The 14,777-nt window shown below is 42.3% G+C and overlaps 1 protein-coding gene across 5 annotated transcripts in view; it reads right to left on the bottom strand.

Moving 5' to 3' along the window:
- LOC135918348 (uncharacterized) overlaps positions 1–14,777 on the bottom strand; it is a 90,082-nt gene that overhangs the window by 51,439 nt on the left and 23,866 nt on the right. For all 5 annotated transcript variants that reach the window (XM_070521348.1, XM_070521343.1, XM_070521353.1 and 2 more), the window contains 3 exons: positions 13,268–13,363; positions 5,432–5,583; positions 510–608 (listed from right to left, as the gene is read on the bottom strand). In XM_070521348.1, the coding sequence (XP_070377449.1) occupies positions 510–608; positions 5,432–5,583; positions 13,268–13,363 (347 nt within the window). The remainder of the gene's footprint in view (positions 1–509; positions 609–5,431; positions 5,584–13,267; positions 13,364–14,777) is intronic.

Genomic DNA, 14,777 nt, shown 5'->3' with positions numbered 1-14,777 from the left:
TTGCATCAACTGATTTTATTGAATTAGGTATCATTTTTTTCAGTGAAACCTCAGCTGCATCCTAAAGCTTTCCATTTTTCATTAAACCAAATAGACTAGCAATTAGGTCAGGTGTAAGCTAATTACTCCTGCATTGTTTTTTTCTTCCTACTTTGATATTCATTCATGACCTATATGATGACTTTTAAAAAATTTCTTTAGCTTTAGGATGTGCAGTAGGTCCTTGGAAATGACAGCTATTCTTTAAAACTAGTTTTTTTAATTAAGAAATTACCATAATGGCCCGTAACAAAAGACCTATGTGGGATAAGTTATTTTGCGATATCTTCATTTCTAAATGAGATATATCAAATCTGAATATATATTTGGAATCAGCATTGAAAGATATATCTGCATGCGAATTTTCAGGAAGATACGTTAAGAAATAAAAAAAAAGTTTTCAAGACCCTCATCCCCCCTTAAGTAAAAGAAAGGAAAGAACAATAAGAACAGACAACATTTTTACTTACTGGACACAATTCCAGAGCACACAAGGAAACCAGAGTGCCAGGCCCATCTCAATGACACGGAACATTACATCATGGCAGTTTCTGCCCAGCACAGCCACCCTGCATTGTGATACAGAGAAAGATAAATCAGCACCTGCAAGTGAATGTTGATTACAGCCAAATAACTGATGAAAAACAACTGCGACAAATCCACCATCCATAGCATAATATGCAATTCTATTAGCACCATCAGCTCCAAGATGCCACTGGTTTGAGGTCAAGCAAAATAGGCTACTTCCACTTCTACCAATAATGGGCATGCTTCATAGTGGTGTTGCAGCAAACCAGGTACACCTGCATTTGTAACAGTAGCTTAATTTAAGACTCTAAAATGTACACTTGGGACAAGTCCAAGCTCAGAAACCGGCTATCCAGCAATTACAAGTCACACTTCCATGTGATTACACATAACAGGTATTTTGATCCATTATTTCCTGTTTACTTTTCAATCTGTGGTGATGATACATATCTGTAGCAAATTAAGCATTTTGATGTGTTGATGCATTTGTGTACATCAACAAGTGTTTGTCTTTTCAAGGCATTAGCTACGACAAATTAATAAGAGCATATGCTATCTGAAGCCACGTCAATCCAAGCCAGTAACATGGAGAGCCACTTGCAGGTGGTGCCATAAGCTAGGCCTTCATGCCCCGATATCGAGAACAAATCTCAACCAGCCTGCAGAGACAATGCCAAAACTCGGCTAAAGAGGCGGGACAAAGGTTGGCAAAAGTCAATTACATCTAATGAGGGGTGCAAATGGATCAGAAATGGCTGCCCATTTGGCCTCACAAGGGAAGACTTTGTGCTAAACGTGTCGAGCGATGATGTTGTTTATGTGGAACAGAAGTGGGAGACCTAGCCAGAAACTGCTGTGCTTAAGAAAATTGGTAAATGTAACGAAGAAAAATTGAAGCCCCAAGTTTACAACTTGTAGATGTACAGGAATCAAATATCACAACTTTTTCTACTAGGGTGTCTATAGTAGACAAATATAGCATTATTTTACAACCTGCACAAAAACATTACAATAGCGGTATATTTCAAAGTGACAGATGATGCATCAATTTTGGTCGCCTTGAACATCCTAATTAATGCAGTGAACAGTACCGTAAATTCTGTTTTCATTGTGGAGTTAGATCTGCAGTAAACATGATTATTCTTTTTATCCCCCTACCCCCCTTTTTATTAAACTATTCTTGTAAAAAAAAAAAGGAAAGGTCCCAGATCAAAGTGTGTGTACAACTGGCAGTGAATTCTTTCCATTAATTTATTCAATTATATTATCTACATTTCAACAAATTTTATTCAAATTACTTCAGCAGTAGTCTGATACACCAAAATGAGTTTCAAATGATCATAACCCTGTTGCAGTTAGTATTACAAACTTAGGAAAGCTTAACACAGAAGCCCCATTAAACCATATATAATAATAACCACAAAAACTAAGTCTTAAAGAACAAATGCTGTGCTTAAAGTGAACTGGTGAACAAGGAATAAATTATATGCCTACTTTCCAGCACATAAATGTTTAATCAGGTTATGGACCAAACAGTATAGAAGAACAAGATTACTGTTAAAAGATAACAGTCATGGTGAGCATGGTGCAATGAGGTCCATTTGCACTGTGCTCACTTTGATGGACATAACTACAAAGCCATGTCTCCGACATCAGCCTTGCACTTTCTTTTGTGATACCCCAAATTCTCGGTTCTCCATGTTACTCCACATCTCAATTTTCAGACTGCTGCTAACTTTGCACTCCAGCCCGCACAGAACTTGCTAGTCTGTCTTACCTTCATTAAAAAGAGAACAAGACCAACAGTCAACAAGTTCTAAAAGCAAGCAGTGTGATTGCACCGTTTATTGATCATGTCATACCCATGTCATGCCCATGTCATACCTAACTAATGAGCTAAGATGCTAATGGCACGGCAAAGGCTATTGAATCTGAAATTATCCTGACCTGCCGGAGTCAACACTATAAACTGAAAAATACTGAAAAGCCCGAAACTCATATGTAGTGTCATCCTACAACACATTTTTCAGCACTCCTTGTGAGCTGTAGTGGTGCAACAGGACCGGAAGGTGGGAAAGATCCTTCTCATCCCCCCAAAAAGGTATTTCTTCTTCCCCTAACAGTTACTGACCCATCTCACTCACACATGTATGATACAGACTAATGAAACTCATAATTTACTCATACATAGCAAAATTTCGTCTTTATGTGAACTACTTCCACCAGAACCAACATGGTTTCCAAAAAGACCTTTCTTCCAAAATTCAATGAGCCCTATTTATTAATGAAATCAGCTTTGTTCTGGATATTAATGTACCAGTAGATGCACTATTTCTTGGCTTTGAGAAGGTGCTTGATAAGTAACGCAGAAAATGCTTTTGTTAAAACTATCAAGTTTTAATCTTCGCCCACTCGTTCTAAACTGGATCCAAAATTTCTTGACCAGCCGAAATAAATTTGTGTACGCAAGCAACTACTCTTCTGTATCATTTCCCGTTGTATCAGGTGTTCCTCAAAGTAGAGTGCTTGGCCCTTTGCTTTTTCTAGTGTATATTAATTATCGGCCTACTAGCATTTTCTCAGACATCAGATTATTTGCTGACGACTGTGTTCCCTATCGGCCAATGAACAGCAGTAACAACATTTGAACACTCCAATGCAACCTTAATCACGAAGAGTGGTGCAGCAACTGGCTGATGCCACTGAGCACTAAAGACATTTTTCTTTTCAATGATGTCACCGAGCACTAAGAGGACATCTTTCTTTTCACTGCAGGCAAAACTATCCTACCATCAAAACATCCCGTTTCTGATTCCTAAATTTCATCTGGAACCTTGCATACATACCTAGGTATTCTCTTCTGATCTTGCTTGGTCACAGCGTTTACACCTAGCTCCACTCCATTTTCTGTAAAATTATTAGCTCATAATACTCTACTCAGGCCAAAACTAGAATACACATGTGCCACGTGGGACCCCAATTAATTAAACCTGATGAAAACACTACAATATGTCCAAAGCCTTGCTACCAGGTTTACCTTCTCCAAGTAGTACAACTCATACAATAGCAGCATCACGGAACTCAAGTCCCATATTAGTTTTCATAACCTTGCACTTCTGTGCAACAGGGTTCGACTTTGTCGCTTTCGTAAATTTTATCATGCATCCCCTTGTACACCTGCAATCCCCCTAGCTCATCGCCACTCCAGCAGATTAAATCATGCTAAGTCGTACACCCACCCCAATGCCCGGGCTGCAGCTCACTTATCTTCTTTTTTTGTGCGCACCTCTCATGACTGGAATGGTCTTCCTGCCAACACTGTGCACCATTCAAGCTCTATCCACTTCACGGAAGACATTGCAGATCTGCTCTGTTGAAATGTTGTCCCCCCCTCATGCAAAACCCTTAAAATCAGTTACACACACAACAGTTGCCACAACTGTTGCCTGTTGAAAAATCAGCCAGTGACAGCACCATTACATAAGTAGATTAATAATACTAAGTTTGTCTCACATCAAGGGCAGCCAGAGTTAGCAGCAAAAGGGCAAGCCAGGTCACAGCAAAAATGCAGCAAAGACAAACTTTTTACGATATTAAAATTACTGCTTTATCGGATGTTGGTCATGATGATCTTCTCCTGAAGATCAGGGAAGGGGCGACATTGTAGTTGTTCTGCCATTCAGAGCAGACAGACCTGAAGCGAAGTTGCAAAAGACTAGGAGTAATTCTACACACCGATAGGCTTGCAAGTAAGGTGGTTTGCTGGGCAAGTTCGTGCATAGTGAAGGTGTGACAGTTCTGGAAAGGTGAAAAGACACAAGCACAAGTACGAGGACACAGGATGATAGGCTTGCGTCTGCCACAGCATATTAATGGCTTCTGGTGGTGACGTTTGCCACATGAACATATCTGGTCGGGATAGATCAGCGGCAAATAGTCAGGTTTTGGACTGTGAATGCTGAACAGTCACCACTGGGCAACATTTTTCATATGTTTACCAATTGATCATTCCATGAAGGTGGTGGTTGTGGCCACTCCACATTTTTCCAAAAGTGCTTATTATGTTTCCTTGCTATCTCTGTAAACCTTTTATAACAAAGGTTTACATGACCTGTTAAACTTCCTCAACCTATAAAACGTCCTTTCAAGAATCCAGATCAATGCATGTTCTCGAAGAAAGATATTTGGGAGCATTAGGGCAAATGAAGTGGTAATAAATAATGTGCACCATGACGGTTATTTTGTTAGTTTTTATTGAATGGTGTACTGCAAGTCACTACAAGAATGAAAAATGAATTGATAAATGCACGCTAACCTTCACCAACCTTACCTTTCAGCTCCTAAACTCAGCCTGAACGCTATAATTTCTTAAGAATTCGGACGACAAAGAAACACATGAAACTGAAAAGAAGAGACAAAGAGCTTTTCGCGTCCTCTTTTCTGTCTCATGCTTTTTCCTGCAGCTGCCAATCTCCAATGCACCCATGCCAACTTGCGCAGCCTTCCGCACTTCTAAACACTATCAATCTGAATTTATGCAGCATAATACAGTAACATACACATGAGGCTTCTAGGATTACAGGAAGGATTCCAAACTATATAGTATTTCCTTGGCATGTAGCTGAGCTCATCATGCTGTATGCATTAGTCAGTGAATTTCATTCTCCATTAAAATGAACAAGCATATATATATATATATATATATATATATATATATATATTGCAGATTGTTGTAGGCCTCTTTTGCCTAATTTCATCAAAGAGCACAATATTTCACGCAGGCAAGGAGCTTTTGCATGCAGCCATACCAGAGAGCTTTCAGTTAGCAAAATGCCGCTGTAAATAAAGTAGGAGTGCGCCTCACTTATCCTTCCAGAAGGAGCCCATGACATCAGAGAAGATGAACAACACCATCGTGAGCAGCAGAGTGGCAAACGCAACAAGTCCTAGTCGTGACTGGTGCACTTGCGACATGTTGGGAAGCGTTGGGGGCCCGGCCACAAAAGCACCACGCACCTGCATTTTGAACAACACCAGAGCTTAAACCAAAGGCAAATAATTGCACCCTACCGACTATACTCCATTTCATACATAGCAGGCGACGCCACAAAGACTAGAGAGATTTCTCTCACTGCTTCCCATTTACAACCAAAAAATGGTATGTATGTCACATATGAATGATATAGGAATGCATCATGTACTAATTCCTTGAAACATCAAGTTCCTACTTTCATGTCGCAAAACTTACGCATTTAGTCCATGGAAGGCATCGCAGATCTAAGCCTATTACCACCTAGAAGCTCGCGACACATTTTTGCAACCAGTGGCCACAGTGTACCGCTTGCACTCGAAACCAAAACATAGCATGTCGCATACAAGAAGCCCAAAGCTGCACAAATACATAATTTGATGTATCCTTATGTCCACAAGTTGTAGGTGTAGTATATGAAGAATTTATTCTGGAGAAAGTGTTGCAGATCTAAAACAGCTGCACTGCAAACTGCATGGAGTGAGACTTCTATGACGTCATCACTTGCAAAGCCTTTGCAATGTTGCCTGTCAAGTATGAAATGAAGCACAGAGATGGAATTCTCTCACAGGTGTTATATGAGCAATGTGTCATATGTTGAAAGCATAAAAAAAAAAATTGCAAGCAGAGGCATGAAATTATGCCCAACTAGGGCATCTGTCGGGCTTTTTCTCATGAAGTTGTTTAGGAATGTCCTCTACAAATAGTCAGTAAATCAAAGATTTTCCACCTATGAAAACTCCATGAAAATGTCAAACACCAATAAAATAATCCAAACACATCCGTGGAAAAATAATAAAATCAATTTAGAAAAGGAATACTACTCTTACTTTTATAGCACTTTAAACTGCAAGCAGCTGATAATGCTAGTAATGGTACTTGTTAATGCATGAACAAAGGATCAGCAGTGGTACCACTTACGAACTGAAATTTGGAGCAGTTTGGAGCACCCTATTACAGATTTGGGAGCACTTTAAATAAATGCCAGCTGTTGGACACAACCTAGGCTATTTCAAACACAAGTGTTATTCCAGAAAGTATTTTCTTGCTGTAAAACAATGCTGCTCTGCCGCTAAAACAAAAAAAAAAGAGAAAGAAAGGAAGCCCAAATTTGAACATCCCTTTAATTTAAATGAAGACAGTAAACTTATTCACACAGCATGGTGCAATTAGTTTATTTCAAAATTACTGAAGCTGCTCAGACTTTGCCTTCTACATTTTATTAATTTTTTTTATTGACACCTGCCAGCTTAGCCATGTTTTCAACAAGGCTAGAGATAGCGTCAGTAAGAAACAGCTGGCGAGATTCAATGTCATCAACACTCTTCCGAGCCAGGCCAGCCTTGATGTACCCCTGGTAATAATCGCACATTGCTTCAGACACCAGGCACTTTTCAATGCTCTGCTTTTCCTTGTAAAGCTGAAGTCCCTGCTCAGCAACTAGCTGAATGACAATTGGCACCAATGAATTATTCAGACAAGCTCAATTATTCGGACTACTATGAGGCACCTTTACTCGCCCATGAATTTAATATGACCCTGCTCGTGGGAAAAGCATCAGTTGCTTGGGACCCCCTGCGGTGACTCTGCAGCTATGGTGTTGCACGGCTAAGTATGAGGTCGCAGGATCAAATCCGAGCCGCCGCGGCCGTATTTCGATTGGGACGAAATGCAAAAACGCCTGTGTCCCATACATTAAGGGCACATTAAAGATCCCCTGGGATCAAAATCAATCAGAAGTCCCCCACTACAGCATGCCTCATAATCAAATCGTGGTTTTGCTATGTAAAACCCCACAATTCAATTCAATCAGTTTTTGGGTCGCTTCATAACTGTATTTTCTACGACAGAGCATGCTTGATACTAAATTGTATAGTATTGAATTGAAGAGGAATAAATTCTCTTTTCAACAGTATTAGTGCCGAGCAATGTGTTTTTTTTTTAATTGAAGACTATCCAAGGAAATATTTTGTAGAAAAAACGAAAAGGTTATGTAAAAGCGTCATTGTTTTTTGCACAGAAAGATTTTTAAAATTTTCTGAATATACATTTTCAAGGCAAAGGTCCATGTGCAATATTTCTGTAAATATCACCTTTCTATGCAAAAAAATTTCTCGAGATACAAAAAGAAAAAAAAACAACTAATAACTAGCCCTATCGCGATGTTGAGCTTGACTACCGCCCATCTTTTCATGAAAAACTCGACTCACTGTGCGGCCGCTGACAATTGATTCCAACAGAAGGATGTTAACACACTAAAGATAAGAACTGTAAGCTTCAGAACACGCATAATATATCAACGCACGGCAGCTTTGAAATGGTTCGGCGAATAAAGCGAAACTCCGTTGTGAAATCTGACGCACCGAAGTTGCCTTCTGTGTCAGTGGTGCTTTTTAAGTCCAAAAACCTGTGAGCAGATGTATTAGAATTGGTAGAAATGCGATGTGTCCGTGCATGAGCGGCGCGCAGTGCAGACGCCATCTTGAAACATACGAGCACGCGCATTGCGCCGACCATGCCCCTTCTCCAGAGGCACTTGAAATATCTACGTGCGGCATAAAACGAAAAATGAAACTGATTAAATTGTTCCCAAATAACCGAATAACTAGCGCTAGTTGTCAGAGAGCACTCGGAAAGTGACAAAATGCGTATTTGCAACTGTCAATAGCGGGCTATCGATGGGAATAGGCGCGAACAGGAAAGTGTTAATGCATACATATGACCGAAATTTTGGACACCTTAAGGCTCAACAATTCAGACTCCACCTGCACGAGTGCATGCTAATTTGACCGCCGAGTTGAGCAGAAATAGCTATATTTTGGCTTTGATACGTCGCTGGCATCACCGCAGCATGGTCGCCAGCAACATTGCTGACACCTCCTCAAAAAACGAAACTAGCAAAGCCTAGTTAATCCAGCGCCAATCACAGCCAAACCATAGGACAAGTGAACCCCGGTAAGCCATTCGCGAGTCCCGGCTGTGTTGGTCCCACGCGTCCAGCGTTTGTTCATTTACATGTTAAATAGTGACCCGGTCCCATTGACTAAGTTGTTTAAGCGGAGCAGACTCCACCTTCAATGTCTGTGCTGACGAGGACAATAACTGCGGCTAAGTAAACCCACCGTCATTCAGCAATGATAGCGCAGTGGACTTCTGGGCCTCAATTTTGTAGCAATGCATTCTGCTCAATTCTATATGCCACCCTTATTTATCATCCATCACTCACGGCCGGCTGATACCATTACTAACGCATGCGGAGCGCCGCTCTTACCACTGACTAAGTGCAAAACAGAGTTGCATTGGAAAAGGCATTGCTATAAAATTGTGGTCCTGTTAGGTTTCCAGGGGCCGAAGATTGATTGCATTCATTGATTGTAGTTTCATCTACATGTGGCGACAGTATGACAAAGATAGAGATGTTGACTGAGCGGATCGTAGGCAAGCGTACATGCACGCAGTAAGACGTGGACAAGCTTCAGCTTTATTTTTGGACAATCCCTTTTGGGCATACTTTCACTTTCGCAACATTTCATGTGACCATACAGAACCATAGTAAACGAAAAGAGTGGACACTCGAGCCGTTTTGTGGCTGAGCTCGAAATTCGCCGATTCTGGCAGGTGGCACTATGTGTTTCCCGATGAGGTGGCTGCGGCCATGGCCCAGTCAGGCCCCGTCGCCGGGCTTATGGCATTGTTACTTTGCGTTGCTACTTTGTAAAATGCGCCCGAGGTTTGTTGTTGCGTTCTGCCAGCGTCTGACACTAATGCTTCGGCACCGTTTCATGGTAAGGCCGCAGGAAGTTCTTTTGCACATTGTTAAAGTCTTATTCTCTTCACATTTCGTTGTGTCACTGTTAGCCGCATGAACGGTGGTGCAGGGGGGCATGGCAGCCTTGAAGCCATAAACAGCTGCTGTCCATTTGTAACACTGAATTTCATTTTGCATTCTTTATCATGCGCAGCAATGAGTGGTGATGCCAGCGATAACAGCGATGCGGCAGCATCCAAGCTGCAAGGCACATTCTTTTCATTATCAGAATACTTGCAACACATCTTGTGTGTGTGTGTTTATGCATATGTAAAATTTGTTGTCATCACGCCATTCTTTTCAGAGTATTCTCTATTACTTGCATTTCGGAGTTTCTTCCCGTTTTCATGTGGCTGCCACTTTTCTCACATTAGGCTGTAATATACTGTTGTCTGTTATTTTCATGTTCTTGGCTGTCCCGCAACCTGATTGATAATGAAGGAACATAACACACTGATTAATGAGACTCCTTTTGGTGGGAACTATCAGAAGTAAAATATAAGAAGCAAATGAAGTTCTACTTCCTCACTAACAGTTGGCATGATTCTTGCGCTGAGTTACAGCTTGAAACAGAGCAAGCGTGAATTTAAATAAAACTAACAAAGTGGAGCAGCTTTGTGCGCTCGTCGTTGTAACATAAAAACAGCGGTGCAAGCGCCTGCATGAAATCACTCGATGATGCATGCAAAGTTATTGGTCACAAAAAAAAAATTTTTAATGAAAATGAACTTATGGCCATCAGGACATGTGGCGGCATCTTGGAGGCCGGTGCATTTTGCCGATTCTGATAGGTGTGCTGAGAGCCAAGGTCAGCCGCAGGGGCCTAGGGGAGTGTCCACTTTCTACGTTTACTATAATTACTCTATAATTACTGTAAGGCATGAGTAGCACCGGACACGTCGACGGATGATAGCGTTCCAGGCACAGTGCCAAGAATCCTGTCACTCGTAGACACCAAAACGTATGACGCTAGTGATGCAAAATCCCATGAAAGTGAATGTATCCTCGAAAGTAGTCATCTGATAACACAGGGCACTTTATTGGCCACTTGTGGAATAAGGTAAATGGTTTTCTGGCGAATTCGAATATTTTGTACTGCCGATTACAGTCGCCGACCGATTTTCCGGACTCCAAAAATTCGGACATGCCCGATTATTCGGTCAGCCTCGCGGCACCGCCATTCTCCCCATAGACCATAATGTATAACAACTGCCGAAAGTTCGGACACCTTGCAACCTCTCATCCGATTTTTCGGACACTCCTTGAGCCAACTCGGTCGAGAGCACCATACACCGACTCTGACCGGTGCATGGTTCGACTTGCTGAACGCCATTTTTGTTTTGAACGGAGCTTCCTTGCTGCCCCACGAAGTGGCGCTACTGGAAATCCCCGCTCATCATCATCGTTTCTGCCTGGTTATATAGAGTGGCTCTGCAGCAGTTCCGGTTTCAGCTTAGTAAGCCATGTCAAGACAATCCAGCAGCTGATTTGTTTCTTCGCGCACGACGCTGCGAGCAGGCCGCGTTTTTCGTTTGTGCGACTGGTGTCGGCACGGTGGTGTTTGTGTGCTGTGTCGAGGTTTCGGTGATCCAACGCGCCATGCGTAAACATCGCGTCAAGGGTCTAATGGCGCCGACAGTGCCCGCGCAGACTGCGCTGGGGAATGCCGGCAAGCGGGTGCCGGGAGGCCTAAGACTTGTCGCCTTCCGATGTGCTCCCTACTGACGCGGAAAATGTTCTGCCGAGACCTGCGCAGTGGTTGCTTTGCGATTCCGGACACCGTCTCATTTGACAGTTTCATAGGTGCTGACACTGCTGTATTGACATGCGCAGAACTCGACGACGGCAAGATCATTCGTCAGGTTTCTGCTGCACCGCCGGACGATGACTCTGAGTCGGAAGATGACGCACCATGTGCTATGCTGCCGTCGCATGCGGAGCGTGTACAAGCAGTGACTGTGCTTTCAGCCGCTAATAGTTACCGTACGACCCTCTCCGAGATTCAGGCTTCTCTGATTGCCCGTAAACGGAACAGCGTGCAACGGCGCATTCACGATTTCTTCCAAGCCTACTGCCGAGCCCGAATAACTGCGTGGAAATAAAGGATTTCATTTTTTTTTCTTAATCTGCTTTTTCGGACACCTGTTTATTCGGACATTTTCGCAGTCCCCGTGAGGTCCGAATAAACGGTCGGCGACTGTATTCAGACATTTAGGCAGTCACCGTTGAGCCTGAATTATCGGTTGGAGATGTATAGATAATGTGAAGTTCGATTTATTAAGCCGCTTTAGTCATGTGCGCTATGCACGTCTGCAGGCCACAGCAGCCACACCTGTAGCACATGCATTGCACAGTCGCTAATTTTGGCACACTTTGGCAAACATAGTTTTCAGGATGGCATAGCAAATCTCGTTTGGTGCAATTAAGCACAATTGGAGCAGGAATGAGAGCACTGGATTAGCGGATCCAAGCTTACATGGAATGCTGTGACAACATCCTTTTATGTAAGCGAATCACTGGGAGTTGTCAAGTAGTAATGTACAATCTTATTCCTCTGATAAACAGGTAAGCATGATTCGTCCTGCTTGTCTCTTGTGCATGTTTTATGTTCCGAGGAGTTCACAAAAGCAGTGCACTGCCTAAGATGGTGAAGTGGCAACTTGCAGTTGACAGCTGCATTTTCTGCCTTTTTCCTCATGAAGCCTTTTACATAAACATCCTAAGGCTGGCTCTGCGGGAAATATATAGCATCTGCCCTTACACTTTTTTTTTGCAAGGTTTTTGAAGGCCGCACATGGTAGATACCCCAACTATACACCTTTTCAGCTACATTACTTGAAGAAGCAGGCACTACTTGCACAGCTTGTTGCACAGAGCTCCCACTCATTAGTTTCAACAGTCACCAACAGTGTATGTGTGACAATGACATCAATTTTGTTTACTTCCACTGGCTTTCTTCACATTCCAAATTTTTTTACCATGATCCAAAATGGATCATAGAATCCTGAAATGCGTGCCAGTAAGTTGTCTTGAATGCCATCCGCATCCTCCAGATTCTGAATTTCCTCTGCTCACAACAAAACTAATAATGGTTTCCACTGGAACCTTTCAAATGTCAACCGACAGTCAATCGACTAAATGACCATGTGGGCGCTACAAAGTGGGTAGCTTCACAGGTCACCGAATCAAACACTTATAATAGTCAATGGAATAGCACTAAACTATATTCAAATTCCAAAGACATTTGAGTAGCGCCAGTACACAACCCCAACATCATAGCTTTCAGACCATGTGCGCAGTAAACAACACATATAAAAAAGCAATAGCAACAAATTATCATGTAGAAATTATTGTGTTCTCTTGAATTAAGTGGGTGCAGCATACTAGCCATAACCATACTAAAGCAGCAAACAGCCCCCAATGTGGCTAGAATTTTCAAATCCAAACAAAGCCCATAAAGAAATATAGATAAAATAGTAATACCATGCTAAAGATTAAATATTAGCTCAGTAAATGTTTATAATATTTTGCAGTGCTGAAAATCGTGCAGCTCTCACAGCACCTTGCATAATAAAATTTCTTCACTCTGCAAGACAACGTCAAGGATCGGCTACAAATGCTCATTTACCTTAGCCAACCAAGATAAACAATTAAAAAGTTTATTTCGTTTGTTACGCACAACTGTAAAAATGATTCCTTATTTGGAGGTCGCCAATCAGGACACTCGCACCATGCAACATCACCATGATTCGCTGTTTTTTCTAAAAATTTGGCGCAGCTTAAAAAGCGACAGCTGGCAGTTATATAAATGAACAACACTGCAGCAGCAATTTGCACATGCTAACAATCCAAAAAGCACACACCTTGAAGTAGACCTCCACTCCATAGATCAGGAAGAAAACCACCACAATGACCATGAGGACAGCAAAGGAGCCATTGAACACGCCCAAGAAAAGGCTCTGTGGAAACCGACAACCATAAGAAACATTCAATTTTTATGACTATTTAGTACTAGCTACGATTTGCTCATTTATTGCCCCCATACCAGAACCTTGTTAATTTCGGTCTGCCAACCTGCAAGGAAATATTCCAACTAGGCAGATTTCTTAACGATAAAAAAGAAGAAAACTTGGAAACAAAGTACAAGACCGGGGGTTTGTGAAACTTAAGAAAATTCAATGCAATTTGAATACTCTTTGCTATACAATTGAAGAATTCACTATTCTAAGCTATTGGATACAGTTAAACCTCAATATAACGAAGTAGGTAAAATCGGCACTTTGCTTTGTTATATTGAAATTCCGTTGTATTGAAATTCGACCTTTCATGCAAATAAGTACAGTTGCCGATCTATTTTTCTTACACGGAAAGGGGCTGCAGAATTTTTCGAATTAGCAGGCAATAAAAAATTCAAATTTGAATGAGGAAACAATTGATTAATTGGAGTCGGCGACAAATGATAGTTTCATGCCGCGCCGACAATATCTTCACATCGACGGCACGAATTAAGCGAAGCCAAGCACGCTTTCGCGTGTGCTCCGCTCCTATGGCTGACAGCGTCGCCCGCACTAGGACGATGAACATTGTCCCAGTGCGGGCGGCGCCTGTCAGCTATGGGAGCAGAGCGAACTTTCGGGACGCCTGTCAGCCATGCTTCGTCTGCCTCTCACTCCAAGTCACCAAAACTCGAGATTACGCAACTTCCAATACTAAATAACCTGGAAGATAGTTTACATGATGCCACGCCGTCTCGTCTCGGCACGCCCCATCTTTGCACAAGCAACAGATTACCTCTAAAGCAGGGTGCGCGGCTGCGTATGCGTTCAGCTGCAGTTACAGCCATGCGCAGCCACGGCCAGGACATACGCCAACTTCCCACTCCGCCCCCTCACGTGGGCACTTGATCGCGTTACCGCGAGCTCGCTCCCCTCCCCCCTTTTCCCTTTGCTTGCAGGGGAAGGCAGCACTCGTGAAGCCACCATCTTGTCTCTCCCTCGCACACTTTCACTCGCACCTAAAGCACACAGTGCGTGGGGTACAATAGCATCTTATCCAGGGTGTCTATCAAGTTGGCATTTCCAAATTCCCAGAGTTTTCCAGGTTTTCCCTCAGTGCCTTTGCAAAATACCTTGAGTGACACACAATCTTGTTTTATGCCAAGACAGGCTGACAGCATGTTGCCCGATGCTGTCACTCTCCAGTAAGCATGCTAAAAATTAAGAAACTACTCTACCCAATTTTAATACTAAAGAGTAGTGTTTATGTTATTCAAAATGAAAACAGAATGGAGGGGTTAGTAAAATGCACAGCAAATTAAAGGGACACTAAAGGTTACTATTAAGTCAACGTGGACTGTTGAAATACCATCACAGA

This window comes from Dermacentor albipictus, chromosome 1 (genome assembly GCF_038994185.2).
Source record: "Dermacentor albipictus isolate Rhodes 1998 colony chromosome 1, USDA_Dalb.pri_finalv2, whole genome shotgun sequence".
Taxonomy (NCBI): Eukaryota; Metazoa; Arthropoda; class Arachnida; order Ixodida; family Ixodidae; genus Dermacentor; species Dermacentor albipictus.
This window is presented reverse-complemented; position numbering and strand designations above follow the sequence as displayed.